Source organism: Suncus etruscus, chromosome 18, assembly GCF_024139225.1.
Source record: "Suncus etruscus isolate mSunEtr1 chromosome 18, mSunEtr1.pri.cur, whole genome shotgun sequence".
In the NCBI taxonomy this organism is placed as follows: Eukaryota; Metazoa; Chordata; class Mammalia; order Eulipotyphla; family Soricidae; genus Suncus; species Suncus etruscus.
In genome coordinates this window covers 57783409-57799995 of record NC_064865.1, presented here as the reverse complement: position 1 = coordinate 57799995, position 16587 = coordinate 57783409, and the positions used below count along the sequence as shown (strand labels likewise).

The following is a 16587-nucleotide window of genomic DNA, read 5'->3' as shown; positions in this document are numbered from 1 at the left end:
AACAACACTGTCAAAACAAGTGGAAGCAGAGATAAACAAATGGAATTAAATCAAATGTACTAGATGCTTCTACACTTTAAAGGAAATAGTGACTAGGGTAAAAAATGGTCAGCGACAGAATAGGAGAAACTATTAACCCAATGTCCATCAGATAAGGGGCTAAAATGTAAGATATACAAAGAACTGACAGAACTGAACAAGAAAAAACATAACCCATCAAAAAATAGGGGAAAGAAATGACAAATTTTCTTAAAAAAAAAAAAAAAAAACAGATGGCCAAAAAGCACATGAAAAAATGGTCCACCTCATTAATCATCAGGGAGATGAACAACAAAACAACAATGAGGCACCATATTATTCCACAGAGACCTGCACATATCATAAAGAAAATAATAACTACTGTTGGTGTGGGAAGAAAGGAAATCTCATTCACTGCTGTTAGGAATGCCTTCTAGTGAAGCATTTCTGTAAAGAAAAAATATAGATGTTTCTTAAAAACTAGACATTGATCTCCCATATGATTCTCCATTACCACGCCTAGTTATATACCCCAGGATCATAAAAGAACAATATAAAATGCCATCTGAACTCCTATGTTCATAGCAGCGCTATTTACAATAGCCAGAATCTGGAAACAACCCAGAATCCGACAATAGATGAGTGACTAAAGAAAATGTGGTGCATCTCCACAATGGAAAACTATGCAGCTATTAGAAAAAATGAGGTCATAAAATTTGCTTATACATGGACAGACATGGAGACTATTATGCTGAGTGAAATAAGTCAGAGGGAGAGAGATAAACAGAGAATAGTCTCACTCATTTGTGGGATTTAAAAATTAAAAAACAGTAAATAATAATACTCAGAAACAATAGAGATGAGGGCTGGAAGGTCAAGTCCATGATAATAAGCTTACAAACAGTTGTAAGTACAGTTAGAGAAATAACTACACTAACAACTACTATCACAATGAAAGAGAACAAAATACAATGTCTGTCTCGACAGACAGGAGATGGAGGGGAGAAATCAGGGACATTGGTGGTGGGAAAATTCACTGGTGAAGGGGTGAGCATTTTATGGCTGAAACCCAATTACAAACCCTGGTGCTTAAATTGTAACCCTGGTGCTTAAATAAATTACTTTCATAAAGAAATTTTCTATAATGAGTTTATAATTTACTGAAATATTCTGAAAGGTTATGTTATTATTGCCAAAAAATATAAAACTCATACTCTATAGGAAGAAATACATGTCATTGACACAAATATTTTTTCATTCTCTTTAAAACTCATCTGACAACTAACTTTATGTCTAGATTTCTCAGGCTATAGACCATTGGATCGAAAGTTGGGGGAATTTATATATACATAATAGAGTAAAATGTTTGACACAGTTGGAAAGTAAGATACAAAGATACTGAGAGAAATAAATAATAAGACAACAATGAGATGAGGCAGGCAGGTGGAAAAGGCCTTGGCTCTTCCCTCCACAGATGATATCCTAAGCACAGAAAAAAAAATATGTACATGTAGGAAAATCCAATAAAGATGATAAAAAGAAATGGGAGCAAAGAAAGGAGGACAATCACACCAACCTCAGCAAGATAGTCATTGAAGCAGGAGAGTTTCAGGATCTGGGGATATCACAGAATTAATGATAGGTAACTCGGGGACCACAGAATTGGATGGAGAAAGTAGCTGCTGCATAAATGACTCCAGAGATGGTCTCACTAACCCAGACACCGTCGGCACCATGGACACAGTTCTGACATCCATGATGATGTCATAGTGCAGGGGAAGGCAGATAGCCCAAAGCAATCATAGGACATCACTGTGAGTATAGACATCTCAACAGGAACACAGAGTGGAAACTAAGCACTGAACAACACATTCCCAGAAGGAAATGTTGCCTCTATTCAAGGGTTGTTAATAAATCTTGGTACAGCCCGGGAAATATAGCCAAGATCCAGAAAGGAGAGATGCTTCAGGGGAAAAAAAAAAAACAGTCTTATCGTTAGCTGGTGAGGTAGGATAACTTGCTCTTGGGTCAAGTCGTTTCCATTTTCCTTTGTCAGGATATCATATTAGAGCTGGGCATGTTGGTGTCCGAGCAGTATTAAGAATGTCCTGAATGGGATTTGTTTCCTGTGACTATTGTGAAGAACTGTGTCGTTTCTATATCTGGGATCCAGGGTTCAAGGCTGGAAGGTTGGTGTCTAATCACCTGGGTTCTAAGTTGGGTCCACATGACATATTCTCAAGGTGGGAGATGCCCCAGTATTGTAAACAAGTATGAATTCTTATTCCTAGTAGATAAGAGCTCGTTTTTATGCATAAGATTTCCCCCTTTATTAGTGTGCCTTTGGCCAAGGGAATTCCTTTTCGAATGACCCCAATATTTACTGTGCATTTGCAGGAGGGAAGAAAAAAAAGGGAAAAAAGGGGGAAAAAAAGGAAAAAAGCACAAAACAATATTTTTTATTTATTTATCTAGTTTTTGTCGACTTCTTTGTTTTGGTTTGTCTATTAAAGTTTTCTCCATTTTTATTTATTTATTTATTTTCTTCTTTTCTTTCTTTTCTTTATGTGCTGTGCCACATTTTTCATCTCAATACCATAGCTTTTATGTGGTGCTTATCCTTTTTTTTTTTTTTTTTGGAGTGCTCACTGGATATTTTATTTGACACTTCTTTTTGTACTGTTGTAGTGTTTCACCTTCTTTTTCCACTATGTCTCTCAAGATTTTTCCCCCAGTTTATTACTTTTCTCTTCTTCAAACAAAACCATATAACTTGAACTATCTAGTCCCGCCTCCCAATTAGAGGGGGAAAAAGGGAGGTACCAAGACCAAACAGGTGTAAGACCACTAAGTAGTAAGCTAGGCACAGAGGGGACCACTTATTCTAGCAGCACCGGGGGTGAGGGAAGAGGATATGGGAGGTCGTATGGAAATGGAGGTGGAGGGAGGACAATTCGATGATGGGAATTCCCCTGATTTTATGTTAATATGTACCTAAAATATTATTGTCAATGATATGTAAGCCACTATGATTAAAATAAAAATTATAATAAAAATAATAAAAAAGTTGGCTACTTGTTGCATTAAATAATTAGCGATGGTGGTGGATGGTTAAGAGTGGATGGAGGGATTTTTCTCTGCTATCCCAGGCCACGTGGCTCCGCAATCCCCATTCAGCTGGCGGGTCCTAGGTTTAGGTGAAGGGTGGAATCAGACTCATCCAGAGACAGGCATCAGGAAGCATCAACTTTATTCATGCCCTATCCACCACATGTGTGGCCTATATCATAACCTCTTAAGCATTCAGCTATGCTTAGCTAACCCTGCATCTTAACTTCTTTCAACCATCTTTCCTTTGACCTCCAAGCTGGCACAAGACCAAAAGCCCCTAATTCCCTCTGGTCAAAACCTTATCTACCTTTTCCAAGACCCCTCCCAGGTATGGGCGAGGTCTTGCAGGTAAGGTCAAGTTACCTAGGGAGAATGGAGGAATGGGGCTTCATCTCCCCCTTCTCTGAAATCTAAAAGAACCTTTTGTATCCTGACCCCACCTTTAGCCATTGAGAAAATATTAAGTTACAGGTGTATAGTACTGGATAAGGCTGATTCCACCATTCACCTAAACCTGGGACCCGCCAGCTGAATGGGGATTGCGGAGCCAGGTGGCCTGGGATGGCAGATAAAAATCCCTCTATTCATCCTTCTTCATCCACACCATGGTTAATTATTTAATGCAACAGCTACTGAATAAAGACATTAATTATTAATTAATAAATAGAGTTGATATTTCCTTTTAGTCTTAATTTTATGAGATGTAATTTAACAATGAAATAAAAAAAGATCATTCTATTAGATGAAATTTCAAAATGTTTCTAGCTATATACTTCCATAACATTTCTGACTTTACTTTGTCTCTACATCAATAAGTATTTGGTACTGTGGGTAATACCATTGTGTGTAAAGTGGAGAATATATATTAAATCTAGAGAGCATTAGAAGGTAGCTTCCGTTGCAATTGGGAGCATTTTCAGTTCAGTCACTTTAAAAATAGTAGTAGTAGTGAATTTGTTTTCTGAAAAGGTGCTGAATTTACTTTTTTGGAAGAAGATTGGTAAAACAAAGTTTAGAAATCTCTGTTTTGGGGCCGGGCGGTGGTGCTGGAGGTAAGGTGCCTGCCTTGCCTGCGCTAGCCTAGGATGGACCGCGGTTCAATCCCCCGGCGTTCCATATGGTCCCCCAAGAAGCCAGGAGCAACTTCTGAGCGCATAGCCAGGAGTAACCCCTGAGCGTCACAAGGTGTGGCCCAAAAACCAAAAAAAAAGAAATCTCTGTTTTAAGATGAGTGGATAATTAAGATGTGGTACTTATGCACAATGAAATATTACATAGCAGTTAGAAGAGATACAATCATGGATTTTGCATCAACATGAATGGGTCTAGAAAATATTATGTTAAATGAAGTAAGTCAGAAGAAGAAAGATAAATACAGAATGATAGCACTTAATTGAAGTCTTTAGAATATATACCATATACACATATAATACTCCATGAATAATCACAATGGTCTAAAGGGTAGAAACTCCAAACATCACAGGCTTTAGCTTATAGTGAGAAGTATTCAAATCAAGTGGAAGAGGGGCAACACAAAGCCTCGACTATCTATTATACCATAATAAAACCATCAACAATGGAAACAGTGGATTAGAGTTTAGATAATCAATCAACCTCTAACAACGCAGGCCTATAATAATATCTTAATGTATTTATTTACAGAACCAGGTGCCGAGTATAATTGGAAGCCAGGGACTCCCACTGAAGTGATTACTAATAATATGTTTTAATGCCTTAAAATTATTAGGTATAAAATAACCCTTCAGCTTCTTTGTCCACAGTGGTTCTTGGAAAATAGGGTGGACAACCTAATTTTACGCTTCAGTGCTCAGTCATACTAGATACCATATATAGTGCCTAATATGACAATTTCATGATAAAATACTCTAATTTACCCATTTCCTTTGTCTTCTATCAAAACCTAAGGCATATGATCATTCAGACCACTGAAACAGTCAACAGCACACCACACATTTATGTTATATGTCCCACTCATCAAATATGTTTCTGCAAATAACATTTCCTTTCTTTTTTTTTTTTTTTTTTTTTTTTTGGTATTTGGGTCACACCCGGCGGTGCTCAGGGATTACTCCTGGCTGTCTGCTCAGAAATAGCTCCTGGCAGGCACGGGGAACCATATGGGACACCAGGATTCGAACCAACCACCTTTGGTTCTGGATCAGCTGCTTGCAAGGCAAACACCACTGTGCTATTTTCTCCGGGCCCCTCTTTCTTGTTTTCTTTCTCTTCCTACTTTTTCTATCCTCTCCTTCCTTCTTCTTCTTCATCATCAATTCAATATATGTTAAATAAAGCTCACTCTGGCAGTTTCTCTTTAGTAAAAGAACCTCAATACAAAGATGTAGTGGACTATATTTCATATATTTCATATTTCATACCTCTTACAGTCCTCACTACTATATTGCTTAGTACTCTAGATGTGAAAATTATCCTTTTCCTAAAATGCTCCAGCCCCTATCTAACCTTCAAGCCTTCACTTATCAAAGCCTGCCTCTGTTATTAACAAAGTGCCTAGAAATTGGAAAACCTTTCAACTCCAAAGTACTGGCCCAATTTATTTTTATAATTTATTTTTACTGTTCTTGCTTACATTCTTTTCTCTTCTCTCTTATCTCTTTTTCCCTTTCTCTTCTAATCTATATCTTAGCTAATTATTTATCTTTTCTTAATTCGAGTATTGCTTAAGAGCTCAGACCTATTCTATGAGGGTTAGGCATCCAACAACAACTTAAGAATAGATGTCTAATGTCTGGCAATATGTGGGCATGATTTTGTATACTCCTCGCTGATTGCCAAATCTAAATTGTAAACAATACATGTCTATAGTGTACATAGCCCCTTTTATATATCATCCCACCTCCCCCTTTCAGAAATCCTTCTATCCTCTCATCCTCCAATTCTGATCCATTATCCCTCCTTACTTAACCCTCTCTACCTTCAGTTTTTAACCCATTAGGTATCTAGACTGACCTCCTGCCCCAATAAAACACAATCTAGCTTCCAAAGCAAAATGATACCCTCTAAGTCCTACATCTCATGCCCCAGCAAGAAAATACAATCAACATTCCTGCTGACTCATGCTATGTGTCCCGTCTTTTCTTTCCTGGCACCTGGTGTGAAAATGAGTATGTACGGAGCCTGTAGTAGTTCCCATAGCAGTATGCTTCAAGAGCAGCTCTAATGGTAGCTCTGATGACCCAAGAAGACTCAACCATGTTGGTAACCTATCGGATAAGTAGTTAGGAGAAGAAATATGTTCATAGAACTCAAAGAAAGCATAGATAGAGCTGAACAAAACACAAAGATAGAAATCAGAAAATTCCAAACTAAAATAAGAAGACTGAAACACTCCATAGATTAAAAAAAAAAAAACTCAATGGAAAGGCTCTCCAGCAGAGTAACAGCAGCTGAAGACAGAATCAGTGAGCTGGAAGATGAGATGCAGAGCAGCTCCATCCAGCAGAAGATATTGGAAAAGAATCTTAAAGCAAATGATCACACAATAGAAAAAATATTGACAAAGAAATATAGACAAAGAAAATAGAAGTCTCTTATAAATTCAACATAAACAACAAAAGAATCATTGGAGTCCCAGACACCTAGGAAGAAATTACCCAGGAAGAGTCAACAATCAAGGACATAACTAAAGAGAAACTCCAAGAATTAAAGATAACATGCAACCAAATCCTGCATACCATAAGAATACTGGCTAAAAGAGACCCCAAAAAAAAGCACCCAAGACACATCCTATTCACAATGACAAATCTCACAGATAGAGATAGAATACTAAAAGCAGCAAGATCAAAAAAGGAAATTACATTCAAAGAGCATCCTTAAGATTTATAAAAAAGACCTATCACAAGAAATTCTCAAAGCCAGAAGGCAGTGATGGTATATAGAGACAACTCAACTAAATGAATGCTTTACCTCGAATACTACATCCAGCCAGACTCACTTTCAGGTTTGAAGGAAGTATACATAGCTTCAAGGATAAACGGTCTCAAAAACTTTACAGATTCAAAGCCAGCCTTAAAAGAAAACTGAAAAGTCTACTTTAAGACAAGACAGACCAAGAGACATACCAAAGTTCTACACAAAGATAGCAATAAATGATGAAATCAAAGAGGAAATCAAAACAAATGTCAATAAAGACATAAATTTTCAGAATTTATAGGACATAGAAAAGCAGTACTAAGAGGAAAATTTATAGCTTTAAAAGAACATATAGGGATAGAGAAAGGGCCTACATAAATAACATAATGGCACAAGTTGTAAAATTGGATAATTATTAACAAAAGAAACCAAAAATAGGTAGGCAGAGGAAATAGCAAAGCTTAGAGCAGAAATCAATAAAGTGAAAATAAGGCAAAAGCCGGCTCCCTGTGTGTGACACCAGGTGGGGAAAATCCGCGAAAGTACACCGGCCCAGTGGGGCCCAACTGTGAAAAACTGTGAGTGTGACCTCTCTATGTCTGTCTACTGTCCTCTTGCGTGAAACTCTTGCGAGTGGGGCAAAAAGAGGCTCCAAAAACCTCGCTCGCTCAGACGCCATTTTCAGGGAGGGAATACAGAGCATGAAAAACCGGCAAAGCTTTGCAAAAGCCAGTTCCCTGTGTGTGACACCAGGCGGGGAAAATCCATGAAAGTACACTGGCCCAGTGGGGCCCAACTGTGAAAAACTGTGAGTGTGACCTGTCTATGTCTGTCTACTGTCCTCTTGCGTGAAACTCTTGCGAGTGGGGCAAAAAGAGGCTCCAGAAACCTCGCTCACCCACACGCCATTTTCAGGGAGGGACTACAGAGCATGAAAACTGGCAAAGCTTTGCAAAAGCCGGCTCCCTGTGTGTGACACCAGGCGGGGAAAATCCGTGAAAGTACACCGGCCCAGTGGGGCCCAACTGTGAAAAACTGTGAGTGTGACCTGTCTATGTCTGTCTACTGTCCTCTTGCGTGAAACTCTTGCGCATGGGGCAAAAAGAGGCTCCGGCGGAGCACGGCCGCTCCACTTCGCTACGCGGCCGTGCACTCTTTCTGAGGAAAGAACTCCATTGCAACAAGAAGGAAAAATCACACTAAGAATGGCGCTATATCACAGAAGCAAACATTTCTCTCCGGACTGTCTTCTCGGGCCTAAGATTTGACCCAGTGTGAGGCTTCATCCACGGAGGACTCCCCTCCCTTAGAGGCAAGTCAGCCCATCCAGAAAGGGAGGAGCCAGAGGAGTGTGCTGCCTGCATCATATAGACAATGAATACCACCACAACACGTAGAAAAACTCACAATACAAGTGGGACAATGGGGAAACAACGCAGGCCAGCATCAGACATAGAGAATGAAGATGACAATTCTGAGGACCAGATAATGACCACCAACTAATCAACCTCTCAGATAAGGACTTTAGACTAGCAATATGGAAGATGCTCAAAGATCTCCAAGAAACCATGGATCGAGTTGAACAGAACACAAATAAGAACCAAGAAAATATGAAGACAGAAATCACAAAACTCCAAACTGAAATAACATGTCAACTAACAGGACTGAAAAATTCAGTAAACGAAGTGAATGACAAAATGGATAAGCTCTGGGACAGGGTATCAGAAGCTGAGAATAGACTTGGTGCTGTGGAAGATGAGATACATAACAATTCCATACAGCAGGAGAGATTGGACAAAAAACTTAAAGCAAATGAGCAGACAATGGAAAAATTAGTCAAAGAATGAGAACAGATGAAAATAGAAGTATATGATAAGATCAACAGAAACAACTTAAGAATCATTGGAGTCCCAGAGACACAGGAAGAAAATTTCCAGGAAGAATCAACGGTCAAGAACATCATTAAAGAGAAACTTCCAGAGCTAAAGAATATATGTGATCAAATCCTGCATGCCCGAAGAGTACCAACCAAAAGAGACCCCAGAAAAACCACCCCAAGACACATCCTAGTCACAATGACAAATCCCACAGATAGAGACAGAATTCTGAAAACAGCAAGATCAAAAGGGGAAAACACGTTCAAGCAAGCTTCCCTGAGATTTAGAGCAGACCTGTCACCAGAAACACTCAATGCCAGAAAGCAGTGGTGGGATATTGTGACAAGACTGAATGAAATGAATGCTTTACCCAGAATACTATACCCAGCAAAACTCACTTTCCGGTTTGACAGAAGAATACATGGCTTCACAGACAAAAAACAGCTCAGAAACTTCACAGACACAAAACCAGTCTTAAGAGAAAAACTGAAAGACCTAATCTAAGACAAGACTACCCAAAAGACACACCAAATTTTGAAATAAAGATGGCATTAAATCCAGGGACAATTCTTTCTCTCAACGTCAATGGACTAAATGCACCAGTTAAGAGACACAGAGTGGCTAAATGGATCAAAAAACTCAATACAACCTTCTGCTGCCTATAAAAAAACGCACCTGAATAGTCAGAACAAACATAGACTCAAAATAAAAGGCTGGAGAAAAATTATCCAAGCAAACAACACCCATAAAAAAGCTGGAGTGGCCATACTAATATCAGATAATGCAAACTTTATACTCAGGAAGGTTGTAAGGGACAAAGACGGACATTTTATATTAATCAAGGGGTACGTAGAGCAGGAAGAATTCACTCTCCTAAACATATATGCACCGAATGAGGGGCCAGCAAAATATTTAATACAACTGTTGACAAATCTGAAAAATAATATCAACAACAACACAATAATTGTGGGGGACCTTAACACGGCTTTGTCAACACTGGATAGGTCAACCAGACTGAAACCCAAGAATATACTAGACCTGAGGAGAGAAATGGAAGAAAAAGGCCTAGTGGATATATATAGGACACTCCATCCCCAGAAACCTGGATACACATTCTTCACCAATGTACATGGGACATTCTCCAGGATAGACTACATGCTGGCATATAAAACATACCTCCATAAGATCAAGAGGATAGAAATTTTGCAGACTACCTTCGCTGACCACAAGGCTCTGAAATTATTTGTGAACTCCAAAGGGACTCAGAAGAAACACTTTAACACCTGGAAGTTAAACAGCCTCATGCTCAATAACCAGTGGGTCCGAGATGAAATCAAGGAGGAAATAAAAAGGTTCCTGGAAACAAATGACAATAAAGACACAAACTCTCAGAACATATGGGACACAGCAAAAGCAGTACTGAGAGGAAAATTTATAGCTTTGCAAGCACACATCAGGAAGGAAGAAGGAGCTTACCTAAGTGGCTTAATGACACAGCTAATAGAACTAGAAAATGCTCAACAAAAGGACCCAAGAATAGGAAGACAGAAGGAAATAACAAAGCTGAGAGCAGAAATCAACGAAGTGGAAACTCAAAAAACAATCCGAAAGATCAACGAAAGCAGAAGTTGGTTCTTTGAAAAAATAAACAAGATTGATAGACCACTGGCAAACCTAACAAAGAAAGAGAGAGAGAGAAACTTGATAACTCGTATCAGGAATGAAAAAGGAGAGATCACTACTGATATGCCAGAGATTCAAAGGGTACTCAGAAACTACTTTAAAAACTCTACGCCACTAAAAATGAGAACCTGGAAGAAATGGATAAATTCTTGGACTCTTATAATCTTCCACGGTTGAAGGAAGAGGATGTAGCATATCTAAACACCCCCATCACTATTGATGAAATTAAAACAGTAATCAAATGTCTGCCGAAAAACAAAAGCCCAGGTCCAGATGGATTCACTAATGAATTCTATCAAACTTTCCAAGAGGAACTACTGCCAATCTTGGCAAGACTCTTTCATGAAAGTGAACAAACAGAAACACTTCCAAATAGCTTTTATGAAGCCAACATCACCTTGATACCTAAACCAGAGATGCTACGAAAAAAGAAAATTACAGACCAATATCGCTGATGAATGGAGATGCAAAGATCCTCAACAAAATCCTGGCAAATAGGATTCAATGCCTCATTAAGAAGATCATCCATTATGATCAAGTAGGTTTCATCCCAAGAATGCAAGGATGGTTTAACATCCGTAAATCTATCAACATAATACACAACATCAACAACAAGACAAATAAAAACCACATGATCATATCAATAGATGCAGAGAAAGCATTTGATAAGGTCCAACACCCATTCTTGATCAAAACTCTCAGCAAGATGGGAATGGAAGGAACCTTTCTCAATATAGTGAAGGCCATCTACCACAAGCCAGTGGCAAATATTATCCTCAATGGAGAAAAACTAAAAGCCTTCCCTCTAAATTCTGGCACAAGACAAGGCTGTCCTCTCTCACCACTTCTATTCAACATAGCACTGGAAGTACTTGCTATAGTGATTAGGCAAGAAAAGGATATCAAGAGAATCCAGATAGGAAAGGAAGAAATCAAGCTCTCACTGTTTGCAGATGACATGATACTCTACTTATAAAACCCTAAAAACTCTACCAAAAAGCTTCTAGAAACAATAGATATATAGCAAGGTGGCAGGCTACAAAATTAACACACAAAAATCAATGGCCTTTCTATACACCAATAGTAATAAGGAAGAAATGGGCATTAAGAAAACAACCCCATTCACAATAGTGCCACACAAACTCAAATATCTTGGAATCAACTTGACAAAAAATGTGAAGGACCTATACAAAAAAACTATAAAACTCTGCTCCAAGAAATATGAGAGGACACGCGGAAGTGAAAACTCATGCCCTGCTCATGGATTGGCAGGATTAACATCATCAAAATGGCAATACTCCCCAAGGCATTATACAGATTTAATGCTATTCCTCTAAAGATACCCATGACATTCTTCAAAGAAGTGGATCAGGCACTTTTGAAATTCGTTTGAAACAATAAACACCCTAGAATAGCTAAAGCAATCATTGGGAAAAAAGAATATGGGAGAAATTACTTTCCCCAACTTTATACTTTACTACAAAGCAATAGTTATCAAAACAGCATGGTATTGGAAAGAAAACAGGCCCTCAGATCAGTGGAATAGGCGTCAATACTCAGAAAATGTTCCCCAAACATAGAATCACCTAATTTTTGATAAAGGAGCAGGAAATCCTAAATGGAGCAAAGAAAGCCTCTTCAAAAAGTGGTGTTGGCACAACTGGATAGCCACTTGCAAAAAAATTGAACTTTGACCGCCAGCTAACATTATGTATGAAGGTAAAATCCAAATGGATTAAAGACCTGGATATCAGACCCAAAACCATAAGATATATAGAACAACACATAGGCAAAACACTCCAGGACATTGAGACTACAGGCATATTCAAAGAGGAACTGCACTCTCCAAGCAAGTGAAAGCAGAGATTAACAGATGGGAATATATTAAGCTGAGAAGCTTCTGCACCTCAAAGAAAATAGTGCCCAGGATACAAGAGCTAACCACTGAGTGGGAGAAACTATTCACCCAATACCCATCAGATAAGGGGCTAATCTCCAAAATATACAAGGCACTGACAGAACTTTACAAGAAAAAAACATCTAACCCCATCAAAAAATGGGGAGAAGAAATGAACAGACACTTTGACAAAGAAATACAAATGGCAAAAAGACACATGAAAAAATGTTCCACATCACTAATCATCAGGGAGAAGCAAATCAAAACAACAATGAGATACCACCTCACACCACAGAGAATGGCACACATCACAAAGAATGAGAATAAACAGTGTTGGCGGGGATGTGCAGAGAAAGGAACTCTTATCACTGCTGGTGGGAATGCCGTCTAGTTCAACCTTTATGGAAAGCGATATGGAGATTCCTCCAAAAACTGGAAATTGAGCTCCCATACGATCCAGCTATACCACTCCTAGGAATATACCCTAGGAACACAAAAATACAATACAAAAACCCCTTCCTTACACCTATATTCATTGCAGCACTATTTACCATAGGAAGACTCTGGAAACAACCAAGATACCCTTCAACAGACGAAAAGGTAAAGAAACTGTGGTACATATACACAATGGAATATTATGCAGCTGTCAGGAGAGATGAAGTCATGAAATTTTCCTATACATGGATGTACACGGAATCTATTATGCTGAGTGAAATTAGTCAGAGAGAGAGAGAAAAACGCAGAATGGTCTCACTCATCTATGGGTTTTAAGAAAAATGAAAGACATTCTTGCAATTATAATGTTCAGAAACAAAAGAGAAAAGAGCTGGAATTTCTAGCTCACCTCAGGAAGCTCACCACAAAGAGTGATGAGTTTAGTTAGAAAAATAACTACATTTTGAACTGTCCTAATAATGAGAATGTAAGAGGGAAATGGAGAGCCTGTTTAGAGTACAGGCGGGGGTCGGGTGGGGAGGAGGGAGATTTGGGACATTGGTGATGGGAATTTTATACTGGTGATGGGTGGTGTGCTTTACATGACTGAAACCCAAACACAAGCATGTATGTAATCAAGGTGTTTAAATAAAATATTAAAAAAAAAACGTAGAATCAACCTAGATGTCTAAGAACAGATGAGTGGATCATTGAGATGTTATACATATGCACAATGGAATACTACATAGCAGTAAGAAATGATACAATTGTACAATTTGAAGCAACATGGATAGAACTAGATAACATGTTAAATGAAGTAAAACAGAAGATGGATAAATACAAAATAATATACTGATATGTGGTATTTTGAATAACTTCATGAAAAAAAACAATGACCTCAATGGTAGATATCTCAACACTACAGGCGAGAAGTGAGAAGAAGGAAACACATTGAATTAAAGAGTAAAAATACAAAATCTTTATTCTCTTTTATACTTAAAGAAATCTGCGGCAAAGATACAGATGTTTAGATTGAACATGTGTTTATTCAGCTGCTCATTATAGAGCTCTATAATAATGTTCTAATGCTATTATCCACAGAAACAGGTGCAGAATGCCTTTGAAGCCAGAGGCTCACACTTCAGTCCTCACTATTAGAATATTTAGTATCTTAATTTTAGTATTTTAGGGACTTCAGTGGTGGTGAATATACAGCTACTTTTTCCATCAACCATATATTTTAACACTGCTACAATCATCTCACACCTATATTAATATCTGATAAGGGACAAAAGTAAGGTGTTCATTTATTTCACTGAAAAATAATTTATTCTATTAGTTATACTTAAATTAAGCAATCGAGAGTGTGTCTTACACAGTGTCAAAGATTGTCTTCTGATGGATTCAAAATAGACTTTCCTATGAATGCCAGTATTTGACCTTATTGTTTTATTAATTCAGAAGGATACTTTACTTTTAAAGCATTCCAATATTTTGCCACCTTTAATATTTTTAAACCTGAATACTTTCACTTTTATTAATTCTGGAAAGCCTCTTAAAAATTCATTTCTAGGCTTTCACGGGTTATTCTGTTATTTATAGAGACAAATTCATTCCACATAGGAATGTATTGTAAAAGAAATAATGAGATCTATTTTTGATAGAAACCAATGAGACTTTTTTAACTTGATGAATTCATATATTTGAGTTGGAGCTGTAAGAAATGGATAAACCAATAGCAGAGTTCAGACAGACCATCAGTGGTGAAAGTACACTCAACAGTTTTTGGATATTATTAACTGCTATTTAATTAATGATAAGGAATATATTCAGAAAACCTAAGTGTCTAAGTGCAGTGTAACTTGGGAAAATGGGAAATCAATGCTATATGTACTGTTTTGTATCATCATAGAAATAAATGGGGAGGGGCCGGAGAGATAGCATGGAGGTAAGGCGTTTGCCTTTCATGCAGGAGGTCATCGGTTCGAATCCCGGCGCCCCATATGGTCCCCTGTGCCTGCCAGGAGCAATTTCTGAGCCTGGAGCCAGGAATAACCCCTGAGCACTGTCAGGTGTGACCCAAAAACAAAAACAAAAAAAAAAAAGAAATAAATGGGGAGATTAACTTGACTATTTTAACATTATGGATTTCACATTGTTGATAACACCTTTTTTTAGGTAAAATGAAATCTGCAGCATATGCAAAAGTAATGTTCTAGAGCAATATATTTTATTGCTTTAACAACACATAAAATTTATCCTCTATAACAGCTTTCCTTATAATTAGTACTTTATGCTGGTTTCATTTCTTGATTGGCCTATTATTATTACACAGTATATTTGAACCTTGCCACCCAACTAAATATGAGTAGTAGTGCTTCAAGAAAGGAGTGTTTTACTTGTTTTAAAAACCTTTCTTACAGCTAATTTTATTGCTTTATTTCTCAGACTATAAATCATTGGATTAAATGTTGGGGGAATGACTGTGTAAAGAATAGTGAGCAAAATATCCGAAGCAGTCGGAATATCTGACTGAGGTTTTAAAAACTCAAAGACACTAGTACACATAAATAGTACGACAACAACAAGGTGGGGGAGACAAGTGGAAAAGGCTTTAGCTCTGCCCTCTGCAGATGGCATCCTCAGCACAGAAGAAAATATATTCACGTAGGAGAATCCAATAAAAATGACACAAAGAAATGCCACTGAAGCCAAGAAGATAGTGACATTTACCTCTCTCATATATTCATTGGAACAGGAGAGTTTCATAATCTGGGGGATGTCACAGAAGAACTGGTGGATGATATGGGGGGCACAGAAATGGATGGAGAAAGTCGCTGCTGTGTGCATGACTCCAGAGATGGCCCCACTGACCCAGACTCCTATGATCCCGTGGACACAGGTTCTGAGGTCCATGATGATGTCATAGCGCAATGGAAAGCAGATGGCCACGTAGCGGTCATAGGACATCACGGTGAGCATAAACACCTCAGCAGAGCAACAGAGAGTGAATGCAAAGCACTGCAATATGCATTCCAAGAAGGAAATAGTTCCGTTATGCATGAAAGAGTTGATGATGAATCTTGGGACAGTCACAGATATGTAACATAAATCCAAAAAGGAGAGATGTTTCAGGAAAAAATACATGGGAGAGTTGAGACTTTCGTCCATGAAAGTTGCGATGATAATGAGGATATTACCCATTAAAGCCAACAGGTAGAAGACGAGGAACAGAGAAGCAAATAAGATTTCTAGTTCAGGCTTGGTGGAAAACCCCATGAGAAAAAAGCCACTCATGGTGAGATTAGCCATGATCCTTATTAATTTTCGAGTAGTGTTGACTACAAGAGAAGATGGAAACTCTTGAACAGAATAATCTTGTCAGTTGTCATTCTAAATTGCTTATATATTAAGAGTCAAGGTAGACAGTGGAGATTACCATTTTTTTTTTTTTTTGGTTTTTGGGCCACACCCGTTTGACGCTCAGGGGTTACTCCTGGCTAAGCGCTCAGAAATCGCCCCTGGCTTGGGGGGACCATATGGGACGCCGGGGGATCGAACCGCGGTCCTTCCTTGGCTAGCGCTTGCAAGGCAGACACCTTACCTCCAGCGCCACGTACCCGGCCCCGGAGATTACCATTTACTCACTATAAATGTAAATGTATAAATGTA

General features: G+C 38.3%; 1 protein-coding gene across 1 annotated transcript; it reads right to left on the bottom strand.

The window, feature by feature from the left end:
• Nucleotides 1-15294: 15294 nt before the first annotated feature.
• LOC125995895 (olfactory receptor 14J1-like) lies at nt 15295-16227 on the bottom strand. Its single transcript, XM_049764851.1, has one exon. It carries the CDS (start codon nt 16225-16227, stop codon nt 15295-15297), a length of 933 nt encoding a protein of 310 aa, XP_049620808.1.
• Between the last annotated feature and the right edge of the window lie 360 nt (nt 16228-16587).

Excerpts from the sequence above, each read along its gene's own strand:
- LOC125995895 (XM_049764851.1), bottom strand. The coding sequence starts at position 16,227 with ATGGCTAATCTCACCATGAGTGGCTTTTTTCTCATGGGGTTTTCCACC.